At 40.9% G+C, this 22,895-nt stretch overlaps 1 protein-coding gene across 9 annotated transcripts in view; it reads left to right on the forward strand.

Annotated features, from left to right (window-relative positions):
• Positions 1-22,895, forward strand: part of LOC144600025 (rap guanine nucleotide exchange factor 6-like) — a 246,711-nt gene that overhangs the window by 35,071 nt on the left and 188,745 nt on the right. For 8 of the 9 annotated variants that reach the window (XM_078411361.1, XM_078411360.1, XM_078411350.1 and 5 more), the window contains exon 2: positions 20,937-21,007. The exons of the other annotated variant lie outside the window; for it this stretch is intronic. In XM_078411361.1, the coding sequence (XP_078267487.1) occupies positions 20,937-21,007 (71 nt within the window). The remainder of the gene's footprint in view (positions 1-20,936; positions 21,008-22,895) is intronic. 9 annotated transcript variants of the gene reach the window in all.

Consider the following 22,895-nt stretch of genomic DNA (forward strand, 5'->3'; position numbering starts at 1 on the left):
CCATGTCAGAACAGTGGGAGGCGTTCATATAATGAGAAATCACAATAAGCAAATATCTATTATTAGAAGAGGGAAGTTGCAAATTCTAGACACCTTCCTCTCCATACCGAGGAACACCCAAGGCAGAATAAAGCTAAATGTGGAAATCTGTGATAAATATCAAGAACTGAACATAGCAGAATACTTGGAAGAAAATTGGAGCCATGAGGTTGAAGGGCCTTTCTAAGAAAAGGAATTGTGAGGATGTGTTAAAAGAGCTAGCATCCGGAAAATTAGATAAGCTGTTGGGATTGGATTAAAAATATTCCAGGCACTTAAAAAATGCAAGGGAGGAAATTGCACAAGGTCTGAAGATTTATAATGCAGTTTGACTGCAGGGATGATTTTGGCAGAATGGAATTTTGTTGATGTGGTAACTTTTTTGTGGGAAGCACAGTGGTGCAGTGATAGAGTCGCTGCTTTGCACCCAGCGTTGATCCTGAACTTGGTTGTTGCCTGTGTGGAGTTTGCATGTTCCATTTGTGTCCACATGGCTTGTCTCCGGATGCTCCGGTTTTCTCCTATATCTTAAAGACGTGTGGGTTTATAAGCTAATTGGTCTCGATAAATTGCCCCTAATGTGCAAGGAAAGTGAGATAATATATAACTAGTGTGAATGGGTGATAAATGGTCAGCGTGGAGTCAATGGGCCAAAGGCCCTGTTTCCATGCTGTAACTCTGAAAAGCAACAAGGGACAGTCCAGTAACTAGGCCAGTTGGTCTGATGTGGGCTGCGTTAAGTGATCTCGCGCCCAACAGAATCGATCAAACTCTATGGTCGAACCATATATTGTTGTGAATGGTGGTGGACAATTAAACAGTCAATGGAAATAGGAGGTTCAGAAAATGACACCATCCTCAACATGATGGGAAAAGGCTAATGATCTGAATGCCAAGGCATTCGCAACTATGTTCATCCAGAAATGCCAAATATTTCCTCTATCGTGACTGTTCTAGTAGACGGTGTCCATCGAAGCCAGGGTGTCTGATGGAATAATCTCCATGTGCTTGCGTGACACAAAGCGTGGCAATATCCTGGACAAAGCAATAAAGTTGATTTCTCTCCGCCCACGGCCCTATACAGTGCATTCAGAAAGTATTCAGACCCTTTCACCTTTCCACATTTTGTTACGTTACAACCTTATTTTAAAATGGATTAAATTCATTTTTTTAACAATACGCCATAATAAAAAAGCGAAAATGGGTGTTTAGAAATTTTTGCAAAGTAGTTAAAAATAAATAACTGAAATATCACATTTACAAAAGTATGCGGACCCTTCACTCAGTACTTTGTTGAGGCACCTTTGGCCGTGATTACAGCCTCAAGTCTTCCTGGGTATGACGCTATAAGCTTGGCACACCTGTATTTGGGTAATTTCTCCCATTTTTCTCTGCAGATCCTCATGCTCTGTCAGGTTGGATGGGGAGCGTCGATGCACAGCTATTTTCAGGTCGCTCCAGAGATGTTCGATCAGGTTCAAGTCTGGGCTCTGGCTGGGCCACTCAAGGACATTCACAGACTTGTGACGAAGCCACTCCCGCGTTGTCTTGGCTGTGTGCATAGGGTCGTTGTCCTGTTGAAAGGTGAACCTCTGCCCCAGTCTGAGGTCCAGAACGCTCTGGAGCAGGTTTTCATCAAGGATCTCTCTGTACTTTGCTCCATTCATCTTTCCCTCGATCCTGACTAGTCTCCCAGTTCCTGTCACTGAAAAACATCCCCACAGCATGATGCTGCCACCACTATGCTTCACCTTGGGTATGGTATTGGCCAAGTGATGAGACGTAACGCTTGGCATTCAGGCCAAAGAGTTCAATCGTGGTTTTACCAGATCACAGAATCTTGTTTCTCATGGTCTGAGAATCCTTTAGGTGCCTTTTGGCAAACTCCAAGTGGGCTGTCGTGTGCCTTTTACTGAGGAGTGGCTTCCGTCTGGGCATTCTACCACAAAGACCTGATTGGTGGAGTGCTGCAGATATAGTTGTCCTTCTGGAAGGTTCTCCTATCTTCACAGACAAACTTTGGAGCTCTGTCAGAGTGACCATTGGGTTCTTGGTCACCTCTCTGACCAAGGCCCTTCTCCCCCGATTGCGCAGTTTGGCTGGGCGGCCAGCTCTATGAAGAGTCCTGGTGGTTCCAAAGTTCTTCCATTTAAGAATGACGGAGGTCATTGTGCTCTTCGGGACCTGCAATGCTGCAGAAATTGTTTTATACCCTTCCCCAGATCTGTGTCTTGACACAATCCTGTCTTATTCTATGGACAATTCCTTTGTCTTCATGGCTTGGTTTTTGCTCTGTCAACTGTGGGACCTTATATAGACAGGTATGTGCCTTTCCAAATCATGTCCAATCAATTTAATTTACCACTGGTGGACTCCAATCAAGTTGTAGAAACATCTCAAGGATAATCAATGGAAACAGGATGAACCTAAGCTCAATTTTGATTGTCATAGCAAAGGGTCTGAATACTTATGTAAATGTGATATTTCAGTTATTTATTTTTAATTACTTTGCAAAAATTTCTAAACACCTGTTTTTACTTTTTTATTATGGGGTTTTGTGTGTAGATGATAAAAAATGAATTTAATCCATTTTAAAATAAGGCTGTAACGTAACAAAATGTGGAAAAAGTGAAGGGGTCTGAATACTTTCTGAATGCACTGTACATTCATTCTCTCTTCCAACAGTACCATTTACAAATCCAAAGCAGTTATTTGCCCTTTTCCTCTGACACCACTTTCCAAACGATAGCCTTTTCCACCAAGATGGACAAGGACAGCAGGCACATAATAGCACCTCCATATTCTCCTCCATGTCGCACAATACCCTGATTTGGAAATAAACTAAACAGAGGAATTTTAATTGAGATGCACAATAAGATAGATTCTTACCATTTACACTTTCTAGACCTATTTTCCCTAAAGAGATCAGCTACATGGAGGCATAGAATTGTTAATTGGTAAAAGGATTAGAGGAGAAAAAAATATCTCTATGTGGGAGGGGGAGGGGTGCAATTTTCAACTTGGTGCTTGCCAGTAGTGGATGAGTACTTGAACTGTGCGCCAGTGGTGATTTTATCAATCAAACTGGAATGTAGTACTCAGTTGTGGCTTAAATCAGTGTCTGCTCATTGGTGTAGATTAAGTTAATCAGTTTTTCAGTCATGGTCACAATCCTCTGTGCTAGCAATGTCCTAGTGAATGACCTGACAAAGGTAACTCGTGGCAAGTTTCTTCTTTGCATAAGGTAACATTGAATCAAGGAACAAGGAACTGGTTTACACAAAAGGACCAAGTGCTGGAGTAACTGAGCGGATCAGGCAGCATCTCAGGAGGACATGGATAGGTGACATTTTGGGCCAGGACCCTTCTTCAGACTGCATATAATGGTGAGGAAAGAACTGCAGATGCTAGTTTAAATCGAAGGTAGACACAAAATGCTGAAGTAACAGCGGGACAGGCAGCATCTCTGGAGAGAAGGAATGGGTGACATTTTGGGTCGAGACCCTTTTTCAGTCTGAAGAAGGGTCTCGATCCGAAACGTCACCCATTTCTTCTCTCCAGAGATGCCTGTACCGCCAGGTTACTCCAGCATTTTGTGTCTGCCTTGCATATAATGGTTGGCAGGCAGTTGGTGAGGTGGACTGCAACACTGTATTTTGCTGTTGTAACCTCCACGCCTGGAAGTATTTAGCTATTGCGATGAAGTCTGCCTTTAGTGTACTACAGATTATTTGCCTGGCTAGGCAAATTAACTTGATATTGTGGCCTTTGTGTGGCTAGTAATGATGTTGAATATCAGAGCAAGAACATTCTGTTGGGATAATCCACTGAGAGGTCATGGCTGGCTAACCGTTGCCATGTACATGCTCAAATGTCCAAATTAAACAGTGAGGGTGCAACTTGGAGAGCTTGAACTTCCAGATAACATCATTGACAGATAATAGATGTAAAAATGTAGCTCCTGCATCAGAAGATGGTGCAATCTGCCCTCCATCTTGGCCATCAATGTGAAAATTTGGTTGAAATGGGTTTATTTAGGTAGATAGCTTGCCTGCTCAGAGGTGGGAAAAATTGGTAATGGGATGGATTCTTTAAAGGAATAAGTGTTTCCATGGTTTATAGATCTTGTGGTTAGAGAAGTCAATCGATAGTTTTTCAGATCATGTGTAGTTACTTAAAAACATCTCTGTAATAGACGAGTTAAAGTTATGGCACAAATTCTGTGGTTACTCAGGTTATTTATGAGAGATCACATTTCTTCTGCATGTCATATTTTATCTGTTTTATTACAGCTGAAATTGTTTTGATATCACTGGTAAGATTATTCATGATGTATCTTCAGTGACAACTAATCAATTCAAACTTGAGGCTTGATATTTAGAATATACTGGCATGGGGGTTCTCTGTCTAACCCGATTTGACGCAGTAACCATATCCTATTTGATAAGATATCAAAACAAGGCCCTTGTTGTCCATTGGAATTTAAAAAAAATCCTATGACCGTACTTGAAGAGAAAATTTCCAGCTGCCAGGTCCAAGATTTTCCTCAACCATAATCAGTTCATGGTCTTGGTCTTGTATGAATTGATTATGGTTGAGAGGAAAGAAAGCATCCCTGCGATCCTCGAACAGAAGTGTCGCTAGCTTGGACATGTTCACAGGACGGAAAATAGAAGCATCCCTAAATATGTGCGATATGGGGATGTCGCCAATGCATGGAGGCCTCGAGAAAGACCAAAGCTTCACTACAAGGATGCAATTAAAATAGATATTTTAGCATTGGCACTGACAACTGGGAAGTGGCTGCTGAGTACCGGGGGAGATGGAGAAAGAACCTCCAGGCTGGTATCAAGCAGCACATCAGCATTTGGTTCAAGTCCCTGGAAGCCAAGGCACCAACGCCACAAAATTATCTAAGGCAACATCAACACACTCTCCAATCCAACGACCAGAGACAACTTCACCTGTGGAAGCTGTGGGAGGGTCTGCCTGTCAAGGATAGTCCGAGTCAGCCACAGCAGGAAATGTAACCACCGATGAATCATTCCCCTCTCCAAACAGAGCAGCACCATCATCTCTCGCAGATGGACGGATGCTAACTAACTAAATTTCATTTTTGCAAAAACTTATTATAGGATCTGCAGTCTCAGATTAACTGTTTGTAATGCCTGCATTGTAAGTGACGATGTCTCAAGTATACTTTATTGGAAGTAAAGCGTTGAAGATCAACCTGAGTTTAGAAATGAGAATTTTTAATAATATAATTTTTTTGAAGTAAATTTATGTTTTATAAGAGTATGATGAATTTGCATCTTTCATAAAAGTAAAAAATAACTTTCCGAGTCTGTTCCACTTTTTGTGACAATTTGGTTCACCTCTGGATTGTGATGACAGATGACTTGGGGATCCACCTTTCTAGTTTCATTGTTGTTCGTGGATCATGGCTGTGTACAACTTGTTTTTTGTAGATGCCTGGGGCATGCTGTGATTATGAAAAGTGGCATATGCTTTTAATGCATATTGCATTTTCCATATTTATAAACCTCTAAGCGGGGTTGGGACCATGTTGCAGGGGCAAGGAAATAATTTGTAAAAAAAAAAGGGGTAACAGATTGGATAGAAGAAAATGAGTTAAACTATTAAGCAACAAACAGTTGTGGACAAACTTTTTCACATGTCAATTTCAAATTGGTCCAGTGGAGGGAAGCACTTGATTCACTGTTGCTTAGCAATGGGTATGGAGTGCTTATTATTGGACGTAATTTGAAACTCAGATCCTTCTCTAGTTTTAGATTTTCTAAAAAAAAATCAATTTTTTAATCATGGGATAGCAAAACATGCAAGGCTGCATTTATTGCAATCCTTTTGCAGTTTTGGTGGTGATCTTGTGATTGTGATGATCAAAAAGAGTAGTAAAGAAAGTAAGATGATCATTATATAACTTTGTCCTACCTTCCCCATCCTCGCACAGTTCTCCCACTACCCTATTCACCCTGCACCTGTCCCCTCCTCCATCTGCTCCTCTACCATCCCTGTGTCCCATATTTCCTTGTTATCCCTGCTCTTTCCCCATCTCTTCCACCCCCCCATCATTTTCCTCCCATATCCCTCCCTCTGGCTTTACATTTTGCTCCTAAAATCTGACACCCTTTTGTCTTTTCACCTCTAGCCTTTGGTATTCACTCCACCCATCTGCCACTAATTTCTCGTTCTCCTGTACTCACCTATCACTTTGTCCCACCCATACCTTTTTCCCAGTTCTCTCCCCACTACTTAATCGATCTGAAACATCTGTTCATACTCTCCACAGGTGCTGCTGAATTAGTCCGGCATGGTTTTTTTGTTCATGATTCCAGCACTTGTGTTTCTTGTGTCTTCATAGTGTAACTCTGACTCTGCATAGCAGAAATAATTCTAATATTTAGACCCAGCTATGCTAAAATAGTCTTGGGCACCCTAGCTGTTGCTTAAATTGAAGTGGATAGCAGGAGAGATTAAATGACAGAACAGATTAAACAAATAAACAAAAGATTATTTTAAAGTGGGTGTAAAGGGGAATGCCATTTATGTGAAATTGAATTCCATGTTGAGTTATGGAAAGTGAGGGTAATCAATATAGGCTTTCAAAGTTCACATTGTTTTCCTTAGTGTTATCCTGCTCCTATTCTGTGTTGCCCATCCTCAAATGTCTCTGTATTGGTAGTTTAGTTTAGAGATACAGCATGGAAACAGGACTTGGCTGATCGAATCCACGCTGACCAGCGATCACCCATACTCTAATCCTACCCTACACACTAGGGACAATTTTACAGAAACCAATTAACCTACAAACTTACATGCCTTTGGAATGTGGGAGGAAACCAGGGCACCCAGAGAAAACCCACACGGTCACGGGGAGAATGTACAAACTCTGTACAGACAGCACACGTAGTCAGGATTGAACCGGGTCTCTGGTGTTGTAAGGCATCAACTCTACCGCTGTACGCCCTCATTATTTGTTTCAACAAATTCTCATCATTCTTTCCATCTTTTACATGCAAAGTGTTACGTGGCTCTAACTTCAAATGTGTTTGAATTGCATTGACTCTTGTAATCAGTAGAGGTAAGTTGTGATGTCCAATCATTTAAATAGTTGATCAGTTGCACGGCTTGCTGTGTGGATTTTCCACTTATCCCAAATGACATTCTAATTGTTGGCATTTATAAGCAACAAATCCAGATGTTTATTATTGATTGTCACAGAATTAATTGCTTTACGTAGCCTCTGCCTGCATGTTTACTTAGATGGCAAGAAGAATCCTTTTCATCCTTTGACTTGTTAAGCTTACGTTGGTTTCTTCCAACTCCACAATCCCAGTTCCGTTTAAAAGTTCATAAGGTCTTAAGTGATAGGAGCAGAATGAGGCCATTCGGCCCATCAAGTCAACTCTGTCATTCAACCATGGCTGATCTATCTTTACTTCTCAACCCCATTCTCCTGCCTTTTCCCCATAACCTCTGACACCCTGCTCTGCTTCCATCTGTATGATTGGCTATCTGAACTGGTGATCAATGTTAGCTTTGCCATTCCTTTAGCAAAAAAACAAGTTCTTGTATTTGTAGCCCAAAGGGACTGAGGAAAATGGGATATGTGGGCGAGACAGTGGAGTAGAGGCAAGATCAACCATGATCATAACTAAATGGCAGAGCAGGCTTGAGGGCCTGAGGTCTACCCCTTCTACTGCTTGTACTGTTGGAGGAAAAACAATGGGTGTAGATAAAATAAACATCAGACGAGTGCACTAAGGAATTCTTCTTTTCAGATTTCCAATATCTGCAAGTGTTTTCCTGCATGTTTTCCCCTGTGAGACAATATCTAAAGTATATATATTATACAGTTTTGATTTGGTTATGTTTTGATTTTAGTTAATGTGGTTAATTTCGCAAATGATTAATTACTAAAGGCACTATATTGAATCTATGTTGTATGTACTCTGAGTTATAGCTTTTTTGGATGAGGCATTATACTAAGGACCCTTATGCACCTTTAATTGGGTGTAAAAGACCATTAATATATTTTGTGGGGGAGTTATTGTTGGTGTTCTTGTTAATATTTATCCCTAAATCAACATCACTGCTAATACTGGATTATCTGATCATTCTCGCCTTACTGCTCATAGCTACATTACAATGTGACTCCATTTAAAAAAACATGTTTTGGGTTGTCAATCATTTTGGGGCTTCATGAGGTTGAGAAAAGCACTTTACAAGTGTTAAGTGAAATCAAGCAACAAAATCTTATTTGGATGGGTTGAGCGAGTCCCTTTGTACAGAACTGGAACTTTCATTTATAAAATTCCTTTATAGTCAGAAATCCATGTACATTTTGCAAAATAATGATCAGACGTAACTGGCTTATAGACCAAATAAAGATTGACTTGGGCGTGACAGTAAAGTTTAAAGGGAAATTTGCGCATGGATTTACAGGGAACAGGAATGAATGACCAATGGATATGTCTGACCTTTGGTTAACAGTTAACAGGTCTATATCTGTAGAAGGGTCCTAGATCTGAATACTAAACTGTTTCCACAGATGCTGCCTGACCTGAACTTCTCAAACATTTTCTATTTTTATTTTTTTGTTTTACCGATTTTTGAAAATTAAATGACCAAGGGAAAGCAAAATTAACCCGTTGACTGAATATTTTTAGCCCTTTAAAAGCCTGAGACATGTTCACAACAGAATACATTATGGCTGAAATTTGCTGACTTCAGAAAGGAATGGCAGATTTGGGAAGGGAAACTGACATAACAGAATTTTGGCTTTTTTGTGTATTTCTCGTGACTATGATCAACTGATGCTAGTATTTAACTTCACTTCTGTATTTACTATACCAAATCAAAGCACTGGGGGATCTTGCATTAATCCAGTTGCATCTTTTGGCTGGAGACGAGGCTGGTTTCTGTGATTTATACGTGACACATTGACCTCAAAAGAAAAGTCGTGAACCTATTTCTATTTTTCGATGTATATACATAGATCATCAGTTCCTAAAATTACTAGCAGGAGAAAACATGCCTCCTTGGGTTTCATTTAGATTTAGTAAATCATTTGTTTTACTTTTTTTTTCACGGAAGCACTGCCCTTTGAAAAGTTTACTTCCCTTAGCCAATTTGGGTAAAATTTGCAGCAACATCTTATGATGTAGGACAGGACAAACTTGCTCCCAGTTCACCTTGATCCTTTTCTAAAATTGACAGAAGAGTTGTGTAATAGTAGAGTTGCGTTGGATATTTAAATTTGTTGCTATAGAAACTAGATAAGCCCGTCTTTGCTTGCATAAATGAAGATGGTCATTATTTTTGGAGGTCATTCGTCCCATCTGCAAAGCATAACTAGATGCAGGAGATCTAGTTATGCAGGGGATTCTTAGTGCTTATTCCTATGCCCAATTATCTTCAGTTTCACCAATAACATTTCCATTATTAAGTCAGAAGTGGGAATATTCGCTGGTTCCACATGTCCACATATTCCATTGGTTCCATCACGGTCTTTTTTGTAAACCAGCATCTGCAGTTCCTTGTGTCTTCTCTTTGGTTTTTATCCTCTTCTAGCGCTGAGGGTGTAGGATCTGAAACATTAACTGTTTTCTTTTCATTAATGCTGCCACATCTGCTGTTTTTATTCCAGATTTTCAGTATCTGCAGGTTTTTTTTTAGGCCAAGTTGAAGCTCTCCCTTGTGCAACACCGAATATATATTTTCCCTCTATTTTTTATTTTTCTTGAATATAATACATCACATTGTGGTTGGATTTCATGGAAATAATCTGGTATGCCCTCCAATCGTCAAATATGTCATTACAGTTAAGCTCTTCTTTGAATTGTATGGTGAATTTCTGTTGAAAATAAGTAGAACGATCTATTAAGGCATGAGGGACTGTTTGAAATCTACTTGGTGCCATAGCTTTGTTGATGACATGGTGATTAAAAGGCAGAGAGATTGAAACTCTGAATATTTCCCCAGTGATAAAATGAGTTAATCTTTCGAATAAAGCTGGGGATGGATTCCTGCATATCAACAGACCAGTCTAGCCGCTTTTACACTCAACACTGAAATGGTGTGAATGATGTTTGCTATGCTCAGGATTGCATGGTAAGAGAAATCATAACACTAAATTAATAAGCTATGTTTACTTAGAGAGAGCTTGACAATTAGTGTGTTTAAACATTTATTTTGTATCCATTCTTCAAAGTAAATGCAGTTTGCATACGTGGGACATGCTGATTATCCAGGCCCATGGGGTCCTAGAGTATTTGCCTTGCAGTACTGCAAAATTAAACTAGATGAATACAGTCATACAGTTTTAAATAAATCGCTATGACTCAGTTTTAACAGTGTAGTTATTGAAACTTGAAATTGTCTTTTTATAGCTTGTGAAATTCTTAGCATACAAACGTTTTTTTTGTTTCTTGCTGTTCTATGCAATGAGATTGAGCACCTTTCTGCTTTAATACAATCCATAACATGTTGGTGAACGCAGCACTGTAAAATCTGGTCCTGTCCTGCTCTGTATGGATCAGTCCTGCACTACAACATGTGTTGCTGCTGTATTATTGACTCTATTAATTGAAGGTAACAAGCAATGTTTGCGGTAATGAAGTCTGAAGATTACAGCTGAATAAATGATACTTGTAATCTTGCATTTTTATTTCAAGGTTACTGTTAAGCATTGATCGATTTACAAACATGGGTTTTATACAAGTTAGACCAAGGATGTATAGAGTAAGTATTTATCATCTTATCATTGGCAATCACTCGAAGTTCCGTATGATCGCCTCCCTGGTTGGTCTTCAGATGGCTTCAAAAGCCACAGACTTTTTTGTAGGGATGTGCACAGTATGTCCCTCCACCTGGGGGATGCCAATGTGTGATTTTAACGTGGGGAGACTGGTGCATGGACAGCCACCACATGGATCTTAACAGAGACAGACCCAGGTCCAATGGCATGTTTTCCATGTAAGTTAGGAGTCCCTCGCTGCTGCAACCATCTTCTGCTTTCTCAGCTGTTTGGTGCTCCACCTAATGGACATCCAATATCTCCGCCTGTTTCACCATTGAAGACTTCTTGAGCCGTGCTTATCAGGAACCATTCCCTTGACTTGCCCACCATAGGTGACCCTGTGAGCAGCATAGGTCCAGAAAGTTGAGCTCTCATGATCTTAGACACACCCAATCTTCTCCACCATGAGAAGCTGGCAGCCCTTGAAGATTCATCATTTAAATGCGTTGAAGGCAAATAATGCAATTTCTAACATGTTTCATCAGGCTCCTTGTGTATACTGTAGGAAAAATGGAACAGGGGGTTCTTGATATAGCTGGCGTTACTGTCAGCATGGAACTTCTTGTGTGATGTTGAGGAAACCCAAAAGGTGGTATATTAGGAAGTGGTCACAAAGATAAAATTGAATGCTTAGATCTAACTGTCAAAATAATCTACGTTTTACATAATTCCTGAAAATAATTCTGAAGTGAGTAATTTGTTCATATAATTCCAGCAATGCTGAAGTTATCCCACACAGCACCTCTAATTTGATTTAGTCTAGAGAGGCTAGAGAATAACTTCTTGTGTGAGATGGAAGGATGTTAATGAAGAATTGGTGTTGCAGCTGAGGACTGAGATGTGGAATCAGGGTGCATCTGGCCAGCACTGTAATTGTGGGCTATTGCTGGGCACTGGCAGCAGCTGTTTCATGTGTTGACAGACCAGCTGGATTCTACGATTGCTCTTTCCTGTTGGATGCCTTTCCTGCTTTTTGACTTAACAACTCTCACCAGCTGGAGATTTTATCTTTGGTGAGGGGCTCAAATCAGAGCACAATCTTAGGGCTGAGAAGAGGGTGTGATTGCAGATTCCGTTACATGTACCAGGATGTAAGTGGGAAATAGAAATGGATCTGTGTGATCCACTAGTACATGTGGAGCAGCTGCAGAGGGCAAAGACATTATCTAGCACAATGGCGTGCAGCTTTGGAAAGGCAGAGGTTGTCACCAGTTTTCCAGTATATTAAAGCGCAGCACAAGCAGATATCTTTTCTCAAATTCTGTGTTATGCACAGCTGGGAGTATTTGGACTGGGCTTCAACTCCCCCTCCCAATCTAACCGTTCTGTCCTGGGCCTCCTCCATTGTCAAAGTGAGGCCCAGCGTAAATTGGAGGAACAGCACCTCATATTTCGCTTGGGTAGTTTACACTCCAGCGGTACGAACATTAACCTCTAACTTCAGATAGCCCTTGCTTTCCCTCTCTATCCCCTCCCCCTTCCCAATTCTCCCACTAGTCTTGCTGTCTCCGACTACATTCTATCTTTGTCCCGCCCCCTCCTGACATCAGTCTGAAGAAGGGTCTCGACCCGCAACATCACCCATTCCTTCTCTCCAGAGATGCTGCCTTACCCGAAATGGTGTCTTGTCCATACCGACTGTGATGCCTATCCATGCTAATCCCATCTCCTGCTTTAGGCTCTTATCCCTCTAAGCCTTTCTTATCTAGGTACCTGTCCAAATACAGGAAAGCATTCGGCATATTTGACAAACAACCAACTTGGGAAAACTGCACACAGTGAAAAGCAGAAATCGCATGCTGTAGTCTAGTTATGTAAACCAACAGCAATAGATCAAATCAAAAATCTGCAACTCCAGTGAATAATGTTATCCAATTAAGTTAATTATAATAGGAAAAACAATCTCATCATCAGCAATGGGAGAACTTGATACGAGTATAAAAGATAATTTAGACCTGTAGCCATAATATCTGAGTTAATCATGCTCCTTGGCTTCCTTATGAAATCTGTGATTTCTTCCAAACATGAATATGTCTTTAGCTAAACTGGTCCGATGTTGAGCATAGGCTACGGCACTTCTTCAGTCTGAAGACTGGTCTCGTCCCGAAACGTCACCCATTCCTTCTCTCCAGAGATGCCGCCTGTCCCGCTGAGTTATTCCAGCATTTTGTGTCTGTATAAACTAAACTTGTTCTTTAGCTGGAGACACCTGTACTGAGGTGCACATCTATAATTCGAAGTTGGAACAGGATTGAGGAGACAAATGTCTTGTTTATTGGCGATAGGACCTAATTGTCTCTGACAATCTGAATCAAAATTTTCACTACACTGGAAATCGAAATACTTGCTATTGCCACTAGGTCATGCTATATACATTAACATCTTTGCTTCAGTTTTGAGCCATTTTGTTCTATAGGTTAAATAAATATTTCTCCAGAATGTTAAGGTAGATATAGCAGAATAATGTCAGTGTGTGTATGAATTGATTATTTTTTTATTTTTAACTTTTTTTAAATTTAAATGTTAACAAAACAAATACATGTATGGACTCATAGTACGCGATGGTACCTACATTATAAATTCGATTATACATTTAAATTCGATTATACCTGTATTGTTCTGTATTATCTCCCCACCCACAACCCCCCTCCCCCCACCCCCCAGTTAGAAAAAAGAGGAAAAAGGAGAAGAAGAAAGATAAAGAAATAAAAAAAATTAAAAAAAGGAAAGAAAGAAAGAAAGAAGAAAGAAGGGAACCTGGAGACAAGAAGGAAACACTTTCGGCTAATTTCTTATTAAATTCTTTTTAGGTGTATCAAAACAATCCTGAAATTAAATATTTCCAATTCTTAATCCTAGTTTTAAAGTGAATGGGTTCCAAAGTTTCAAAAAGAAATCATATTCATCTCTCAGATTATAAGTAGCTTTTTCTAATGGGATACAACTACGCATTTCTGCATACCATCTTGCAATTCTTATTTCATTGTGATCTTTCCAAGTGACCGCCACACATTTTTTTGCTATTGCTATTGCTATTTTGAGAAATCTTTCCTGATATTTATCTAAAATTAATCTTGGTAATATTCCTTTAGTATCTCCCAATAAAACCAACCTTGAATCCAATGGTATGAATTGATTATTATGTGGAGATGAGAAAAAAAACAGTTGAATTCAAGCATAATGCTTTTCTTAATATCTATGTATGCTATTATGATTTGAATGAGGCCAGCATTAAGGTGGGCGAGTGCCTTTTTCCTGTCAAATTGTCCGGAAAGTACTGTGGGGCTTTGCTGAACTGCTAAAAGCCCTTGTTATGGTGTTCTACAATGGAGTTGGGTTGGAGAATCCAGAATGTGCTCAAGTCAAGATGTTGTGTGACTTGGTGTGGTAATGCAAAGATATTTCTTGATGGTGATCAATATATTCAAATAGTATTAACTTAAAAGCAAAATTCTAGAGGGGTCAGTTTTTGACGGGCAAAATCTGCCCCTTCTGACAACTTGCTGTTTGGTGAAATGTTCAAGTATGGAGTGGAATCAATCAATTCGCTGATACAAAATTTTGGACATCAGTGAGGAATGCTGCTTGCGTTGCCATGATCTTAATTTTTTTTGTAAAATTAACTCCCAGGTTGGCACACCAGCGCAGTGGGTTGACATACTGCCTCACAACCGCAGAGACATGGGGGCAATCCTGACCTTGGGTGGTGTGCGTGAAATTAGCACTTTGTCTTTGTGACCACGTGAATTTTTCTGAGTTCTCTGGTTTCCTCCCTCGCTCTGAAGATGTGGGGAGTTGATAAGTTAATTGGCCACTGAATTGTCCCTAATAATGGGTGGTAGAATCTCACGAGGACAATGAGAATCTGTGGAGAGCAAAAGAATGGGAATAATATAGGATTCATTCAAATGGCTGGTTGGCGCTCAGTGTGGACCCGGGGCATGCCAAAGGGTCTGTTTCCCTTTGTATTTTTGTGACTGACTCTCAAAGTCTGGCCACCTCCATAAAATATCCACCTGGTTAAGCTTAGTAATTGTTCCAAAATAAACATTTCTAATGTTACCACAGTGTACTCAAAGAAGTTTTGTTCAAATTGTTGCTATATTTTAAAAGTTATTGACCTTTTTAAACTGTAATAAATCGCTCCCACTTGTGGGGTATCCGGGCCTGACCTTCCTCCCGTGGTGCAGCGCAGCGGCAGAGATAAGCTCAACAAGATGGCCACCGGCAGGACGAACATGGGCAGCGCCTTGCGTTCGCTCTCCTGCTGCTGGCTGCCGTGATGGTCGCCCAGGGCCGGGGTGAGTGGCTCCCTCTCCCCTTTCCTTTTCCTCCTTGCCCGCCTCCAGCCCCGGGGGAGTTTTGAGGGGGGATGGAGTGGGAGGAGGGGGGGATGGAGTGGATGAGGAGGGGGCGAGGGGAGGAGGTGGGGACAAGGGGGGTTGAGGGGGGATGGAGTGAGTGGGTGGAGGGAAGGAGTGGGGGAGAGGAGGGTGCTAGACCAATGCAGGAGAGGTTTGGACCCAACGGGTCCACGGGTCGTCTAGTTGGTTATAAAACACCAATTGATTGGGGGGCACAGTGGCGCAGCTGGTAGACTTGATATCCTCAATGCGCTAGACACCCAGGTTCGATCCCAAACTTGGGTGCTGCCTGTGTGGAGTTCGTCCTGTGATCGCATGGGTTCTTCCATGTGCTCTGTTTTCCTCCCACATCCCAAGCTGTGTGGGTATGTAGGCCCTTTGTAAATTGACCCTAGTGTAGGGAGTGGATGAATTAGTGTGAATGAGTGATGAATGGTCGGTGTGGATTTGATGAGCCGAAGGGCTGTTTCTATGCTGTATCCCTAAACTAATCTAAGAACTAAACAGTTTGTCTTTGCAGATCGTGAATAGCTGTTCAGAATTATCAGCTGTATTTTGCTCAATTGTTCTTTATAGAGATTGTCAGCAGGTTCTGTTTTATGTTTTTTCTCTGGCCAAATTCAAGTACTGCATCATTATCTTCTAAACCTAATTCTTTTAATTTTTTTGCTTGTTAACTGATCCTTTTGGGCTGTTGATTATTGAATGGGATTCTCATGCCTGCACAGTAATTTTCAGTGACAAAAACATAAACATGAGTGCAAGGTAAAGGTGGAATAATACTGTGCGATTTCATGCATATCTTTGGCCAGTTGGTTGGCACATAGTGCTTCATGTCTTCAAGCTTGTGTGAGGAACTAGTCTATAGTAGCAAGGACAGATGATAAAAATAATTGCTTTACTGACTATGGTGCAACAGAAAATGCAGAAAGTTAATTCTCTTCAACCCCCATGCCCCTAACCAGGCTTCTTCCTGTCGTTTAGAGTTTAGAATTCTTATGAAAGGGAGTCACTTTCATGATGTTGGGCAATAGAGCTGGAAGAAGAGTCCTGACACCTCACCCATCCTATTTCTTCAGAGATGCGGTCTGACCCACTGAGTTACTCCAGCACTTTGTTGTCTAACTTTGTAGTTTGGTGGTTGTCTTCTTTGTTCACATTGGATAACAATTGGCAAGACGTTCCATGATCAAATTGCAAGGAAATAGCAGCTACGAGGGTGAGGTTCAGGAAGTTTGCTTGTGCCTAACATTTAGTCTTTTCGTTACACCTCCTCTTGATTTAATTAGTGTGTGTACTTCACATTTTGTGTACCTTGCAGTTGCTTTTAGCTGAAGTGGTTTATTTTTACGGCTAGCATGGGACCACTTAAGCTGGACTAAAAGGATTGTTTTTCATTTGTAAGCACAAACAGCTATTTGCAGTTGCATGTTAAATGATGTGAGGAGGAAATTCCATTGTTGCCCGATTTGATTTTAATCTTTATTTTAGCTCCAAAAATAACACATTATGTAGGTAATTTCTTGCAGCGTTGTGCTTTTGGTACATTGCAGTGCCTTGAAGGGTCATTTTTTGTTTTCAGAACATTCTACTCATTGCTGCTGATGCTCTCATTGTTCCCAAAGTTTTATCTCGCTCCCCTCTCCCTCGCTGTCCCTGGCTCCCCGACCTCCCTCTCTTTCGAGATTTTGCAGAAGTCTGGTGCAAATGTCGACCATTACCAATCTTTCAAACCACTTCACTGTGGTCAATGTTCGAGCTGCTGGGTAGTAATTAAGACAGTTCATTTTACTTTTCTCGGGGACTGGAGTGATGGGGGACACTGAATTACTGAAGTGAATGGTTAAAGCTGACAGCCTCTTTCTGAGAGTTTGCTCTTGTAAAAGCAGATCTGACCACTGCCACCGCCGAGATGTATGGGACAGAGCCAGCAATATAAATGGGACTGATGGGCGCTCCTTGTTTGCCTGTTCAAGACGGGAGTAAAGGGCATTAAGGTACATTAATAGGTTGTTACCACAGATAGCCCCTGATTTTGGCTTTTATTCAGGCCCTATCACAGTTCCCTTGCATCCGCTTGATTGAATTGAGCCTCTCACTTGTATTGAATTGAACCTCTCACCTCATCCCTGAAAGCCTAAAAGATATCGAACATGTACAAGGTTCATCCATCTTGACAACCTCTGGTCTGGACTTTAGCAGAGAGTGAAACTCCCTATAATATAACAGGTTGAAACGTATTATTCAATGCATACAATTTTAAGTCTCTGCACTGATTTGAACGAAATGCTTTAGCACTAGTTTGGTTTTCCAATCCAGAAATATTTATTGGTATCATAGGTTGTGGAATGAATGTTGTTAGCTATAACTTTGTGCAGGTGATCTGGAGCAAACATTGAGGATCACAATTAACCATGAACATCTATGGACTGTGTCTTGGGTTGCACTGCAGACTTTGGCTTATGCGCTATTATGGTTATCTAATAATATGGTTATTAATTTATTGTATTTTTGATTCGATTATATGTGTGTTATTATGTTTGCAGGCTTGTAAATAATATTGTTTTGTTACCAGTACATATGACAATTAAACACTCTTGACTCTTGTTGCTGACTAAGGTGGTTAGCATAGAGTCCACATGGAAGCTGGATCCATCTTGTTGTGCACCATAGTTCTTGTGGTTCTCTGAATTCCATTGAATATTGAGTGTTTGTTTCAATTTCTCTATCATTTATGATGTTAGTACTTAGCTATTTCAAACCAATACATGGAGTAGCTGTGTTAATTAGTTTGTGTTGTGCATGTGAGCAAATTGCCATCATGAAGATTTTATTCTTTGCTGCAAACAGCTGTCACAGCAGCTGAGGTAATTAAATTCCTATGAAAAGTTCATGGAGTTTATCGAGGACATAGGCCCTTCAGCCCGCAATGTCTGTGCCGAACATGATGCCAAGACCATCACTATCTACCTGCACATAATGCACATAACTGATATCCCTCAATTTCCTACATATCCATGTGCCTATCCAATAATCTTTTAAATGCTACTAAAGTACCTGCTTCAACCACTACCCCTGGCAGTGTGTTCCAGGCTCTCAATGAGTGTTTAGAAATGGATGAAGAGCACTTAGATTTTCATTGTGTCATTTCATATCCCAAAGATTTTAAAGCCACGAAAATACTTAGTCACGGTATTTTACTTAAGTAGTGGAGGGAGATGCAGAGACAAATTCGAATGCTCAAGAACTTAGGAGGTGGTAAAAAGTGGTGAACCATCACATGTATTAAACTCCATTCTGTTTGTGGACTTTAGCTCTGCTTTTACACCATTGTGCCAGAGCTACTGCACTACAAACTCTCCCAGCTGACTGCCTGAACCCCTCTGTCAGTGGCTCATCAACTTCCTGACGGACAGGAAGCAGCATGTGAGGCTGGGAAAGCACATCTCGGACCCGCAGACCCTCAGCATAGGAGCACTGCAAGGCTGCGTACTCTCCCCCCTCCTTTACTCTCTCTACACCAACGACTGCACCTCCACAGACTCCTCTGTCAAGCTCCTCAAGTTTGCGGATGACACTACCCTGATTGAACTGATCCAGGATGGGGAGGAATCTGCCTACAGATGGGAAGTCAAGTCAATTTTATTTGTATAGCACATTTAAAAACAACCCACGTTGACCAAAGTGCTGTACATCAGTTCAAGTACTAAGAACGAACATACAACGGCACACAAACATAACAGCACATACATAAACAGTTCACAGCGCCCCCTCAGAGGGCCTCAAACGCTAGGGAGTAGAAATAGGTTTTGAGCCTGGACTTAAAGGAGTCGATGGAGTCCACAGCTGGCGTCCTGGTGCCATCGCAACAACCTGGAGCTCAATGCTCTCAAGACTGGAACTAATTGTAGACTTTCGAAAAGATCCCCCTCCCCTCCCCCCACTCACCATCAACAACACCATAGTCACATTTGTGGAGTCATTTAAGTTCCTTGGAACCATCATCTCCAGGGACCTTAAATGGGGGGCCACCATCGACTCCACAGTCAAAAAGGCCACAGTCAGAGGATGTACTTCCTGCAGCAACTGAAGAAACACAATCTGCCACAGGCAATGATGGTCTAATTCTATACTGCTATCATTGAGTCTGTCCTCACCTTCTCCATCGTGGTCTGGTTTAGCTCAGCCACCAAGCACAACATCCGGAGGCTGCAACGGATTGTTCGCTCAGCTGAGAAGGTTGTTGGCTGCAACCATCCCCCCATTGACGAACTGTACACTGCAAGGGCCAGGAAGCGAGTGGGCAAGATCATCTCTGACTCCTCTCACCCTGGCCACAAACTCTTCGAAGCACTTCCCTCTGGAAGGCGACTCCGGACTGTCAAAGCAGCCACAGCCAGACATAAAAACAGCTTTTTTCCACGAGTGATAGTTCTACTCAATAACCAATGTCTGTAGTCTCTTTTTTGCTCTGGTTTATTTTCACCCACATGTTTAGACCGTAATGGTGTATCCTTATTGTTTTGATATGTTTATACTTTATTCTTAATTGTTAACTGTATGTTTGTGTTGTCATTTGTGAGCGGAGCACCAAGGCACATTCCTTGTATTTGCATACTTGGCCAATAAACTTATTCATTCATTCATTCATTCATTCATTCATTCATTCTTTGGCATGTGGGAGGAAACCGAAGATCTCGGAGAAAACCCAGGTGGTCACGGGGAGAACGTACAAACCCCGTACAGACAGCACCCATAGTCGGGATCGAACCCGGGTTTCCGGCGCTGCAAACGCTGTAAGGCAGCAAACCTTACCGCTGTGCCACCGTGGCCGCCTGCAATTCATCTTAATATTAAAAGATAAGCATGTAGATTTTAAAATGTACTAGACAAAGTGGACCCGTTGGGCCCAAAGCTCTCCTGCATTGGTGCAGCACCTTGTCCTCCCCCTCCACTCCCCTCTCTCCTCAACCCCCCTCCCCTCTCCCTTCTCCCCCACTCCCTCCTCCCCTCCCCCTCCCTTCCTTTTAAACTTTAAAATGTGAATAACGGAAAAAATATAACACCGATTTCAATAAAACTACTTGCATTATCACTAAAGTGACAATGGTGAGTAAGGTGGGCCTAAAGCGCTATCGTGTACCGCTTTGGATGAAGTTCAGTCACAAACAAGATAACAAACGAGAGTTTTAGTATATAGATGCCAAATATCTCACCAGATTAGAAACTCTTGCATTAATAGTCTGGTTTTACAACTCTGACGTTGATACCGCCATGTAATGAAGGCTCGCCCTTCAAAAACGTCAAATGAAGTGCATGTGCTGTTTCTTGTTAAACGGGTTTACTTGAATTTAATACCTTGATACCATTTCTATTCCTATCCCTTGCATAGTTTCGCTTCATGCGCCCTTGATGTAAGATGGCCGTGTAAATAGTATCTGACCTTTATGTTTTGTGTGTTCATAAGCACTACGGGTGCATAGCTACAGAGCCGTGTTTATTTCACCTTGACTAAATTTATTAAATGGGATAAAATGTAACCAAACATTGTAGTAATTTAGGAGAATTTTACGGTGGGTATTTTGTGATTCTTATTTTGTACTTGAAAACTTATGTCATGGCGTGACTGTTCTTCAGTGTTCCTTGAAAGTGAATGTTTTGAAGATTAAGTTGGAATTTGTACTTGAACTGAATGGTTTTTTTTTAAACAGGATTTAGAAATCATTTACTCTCACCTCCATGGCATGGATGTACTTTCTAATTTGAGAGAACACCAGCTCAGGTAAACGTTAACATTTTAACAAAAATATTAAATGTGTTGGCTTTTTGCCGTTCATGTTCTATGTCTCAGTTGACTCCAACCACATATCTTTATACTTGGTTTGATAGATTGTTAAAGGACATTGGATGGAATGCAAAGAAGGATAGAGAGAATTGGCTGAGAAAATTGAAGAATTGAGGATGATGGAGGTAGCATAGTTAGGGCCATAGTATTTTTTTTAATACAGCTACCTATAAGAAAATGACACACTGGTGTCATTGAAATTTGGTAAGAATAACACGAGAGCAAATGGCGTGGATGAGGTGAACGATCAGTGTTTTTTCCTGACTAGGCATTATTTCTAGGTCATTTACATACAGTCATATGGTGTCAGAAGTAGCAAGCTTATTTTTCTTGCAGGTTTACTCTAGACACTGTCAATGTTTACAGATAGAAGATAGACACAAAAAGCTGCAGTAGCTCAGCGGGACAGGCAGCATCTCTGGAGAGAAGGAATGGGTGACGTTTCAGATCAAGACCCTTCTGAAGAAGAGTCTTGACCCGAAATGCCACCCATTCCTTCTGTCCAGAGATGCTGCCTGTCCTGCTGCGTTACTCCAGCTTTTTGTGTCTACAGTTTAAACATCATCTGCAGTCCCTTCCTAGTGTTTACAGATAACTTATTTAACGTACGTGTATCCAGCTTTCAATGGACTGTTGTTTTTTCCTGCATTCTCACTGTGCACTGAGTGTGTGGGAGGCTACTCACCAGCCAAGCACCCATAGAATTCGGTGACATCTGATTAAATTAGAAAAGTCGGGGTAACTGATTTGCTTCTTTTAATAATTGCCTTGCTCTCAGAGATCCACTAATGTTACAGGAACCCCATGGTTACGGTTATATTATCTTTGGCATGGTGCATTCATACACCAATCAATGTGGTTTGAATTGTTTTTATGACCTTCAATTTTTTCTATTAACAAAGCAGATTTAGAAAATGATTAGAATAAGGCACAATGCTGGAGTAACTCAGTGGATCAGGCAGCATCCTTGATTAACTTGGATAGTTGACGTTTCGGGTTGGCATATTGATATGGAAATTGATTTACAAGTTCTACAATCTAATGGTGCTACTGTGAGTGATTATATGAACCCAAAGGTTTATATTTAAAAAGTCCCAATCTGAGGATTTTATTTACATTTGTTTTCACAGGCATCAGAAAATTGATATCTAGGGGTTGTTTGAAAAATTCCAAATGTGGTGCTGAGAATCTATCTAGTTCCTTCTGAGGTAATAGGAGTGACCTACATGGTTCTTTTAGTAAATGGGATCATTCTTATTGGTCAGCTGTTTTGTTGTTTTCTTCCAGGATGGGTATTTCTAGGTCTTGGATACTTAGGTTTTACCTATGATTACTAGTTCTGAAATATATAAATGAACTACCATCAGAAACAAAAATTGTATTTTATTCATCAGTAACTTTTAGGACATCCTCTGTTGACTTAGCTTAGTTTGAAATCATTTTGCATTTTAATTATGGTGTTTAAAATTAAATGTCCTGTTTTCGAGCAAGAAGATTTAGGTCCTATGACATTGTGGGAAGCTAGGGAAGAAATTGTGAGGCCTCTGGCAGAGATATTTTACCCTTGATAGTAATGGGTGAGGTGCCAGAAGACTGGAGTGTGGCTAATGTTGTGCCTTTATTAAAGAAAGTCCAAAGAAAGTGAAAATGGTGGGTATAATTTCAACATTTAAAAGACCTTGGACACTAGATGGATTGGTTTGGAGCAATATTGGCTCGGAACAGACAAATGAGACTAGCTCGGTTGGGCAACTTGGTCAGCATGGATGAGTTGGACCGAAGGGCCTGTTTATATGTTGTGTAGCTCTATATCTCTAAATATTAT

This window comes from Rhinoraja longicauda, chromosome 14 (genome assembly GCF_053455715.1).
Source record: "Rhinoraja longicauda isolate Sanriku21f chromosome 14, sRhiLon1.1, whole genome shotgun sequence".
In the NCBI taxonomy this organism is placed as follows: Eukaryota; Metazoa; Chordata; class Chondrichthyes; order Rajiformes; family Arhynchobatidae; genus Rhinoraja; species Rhinoraja longicauda.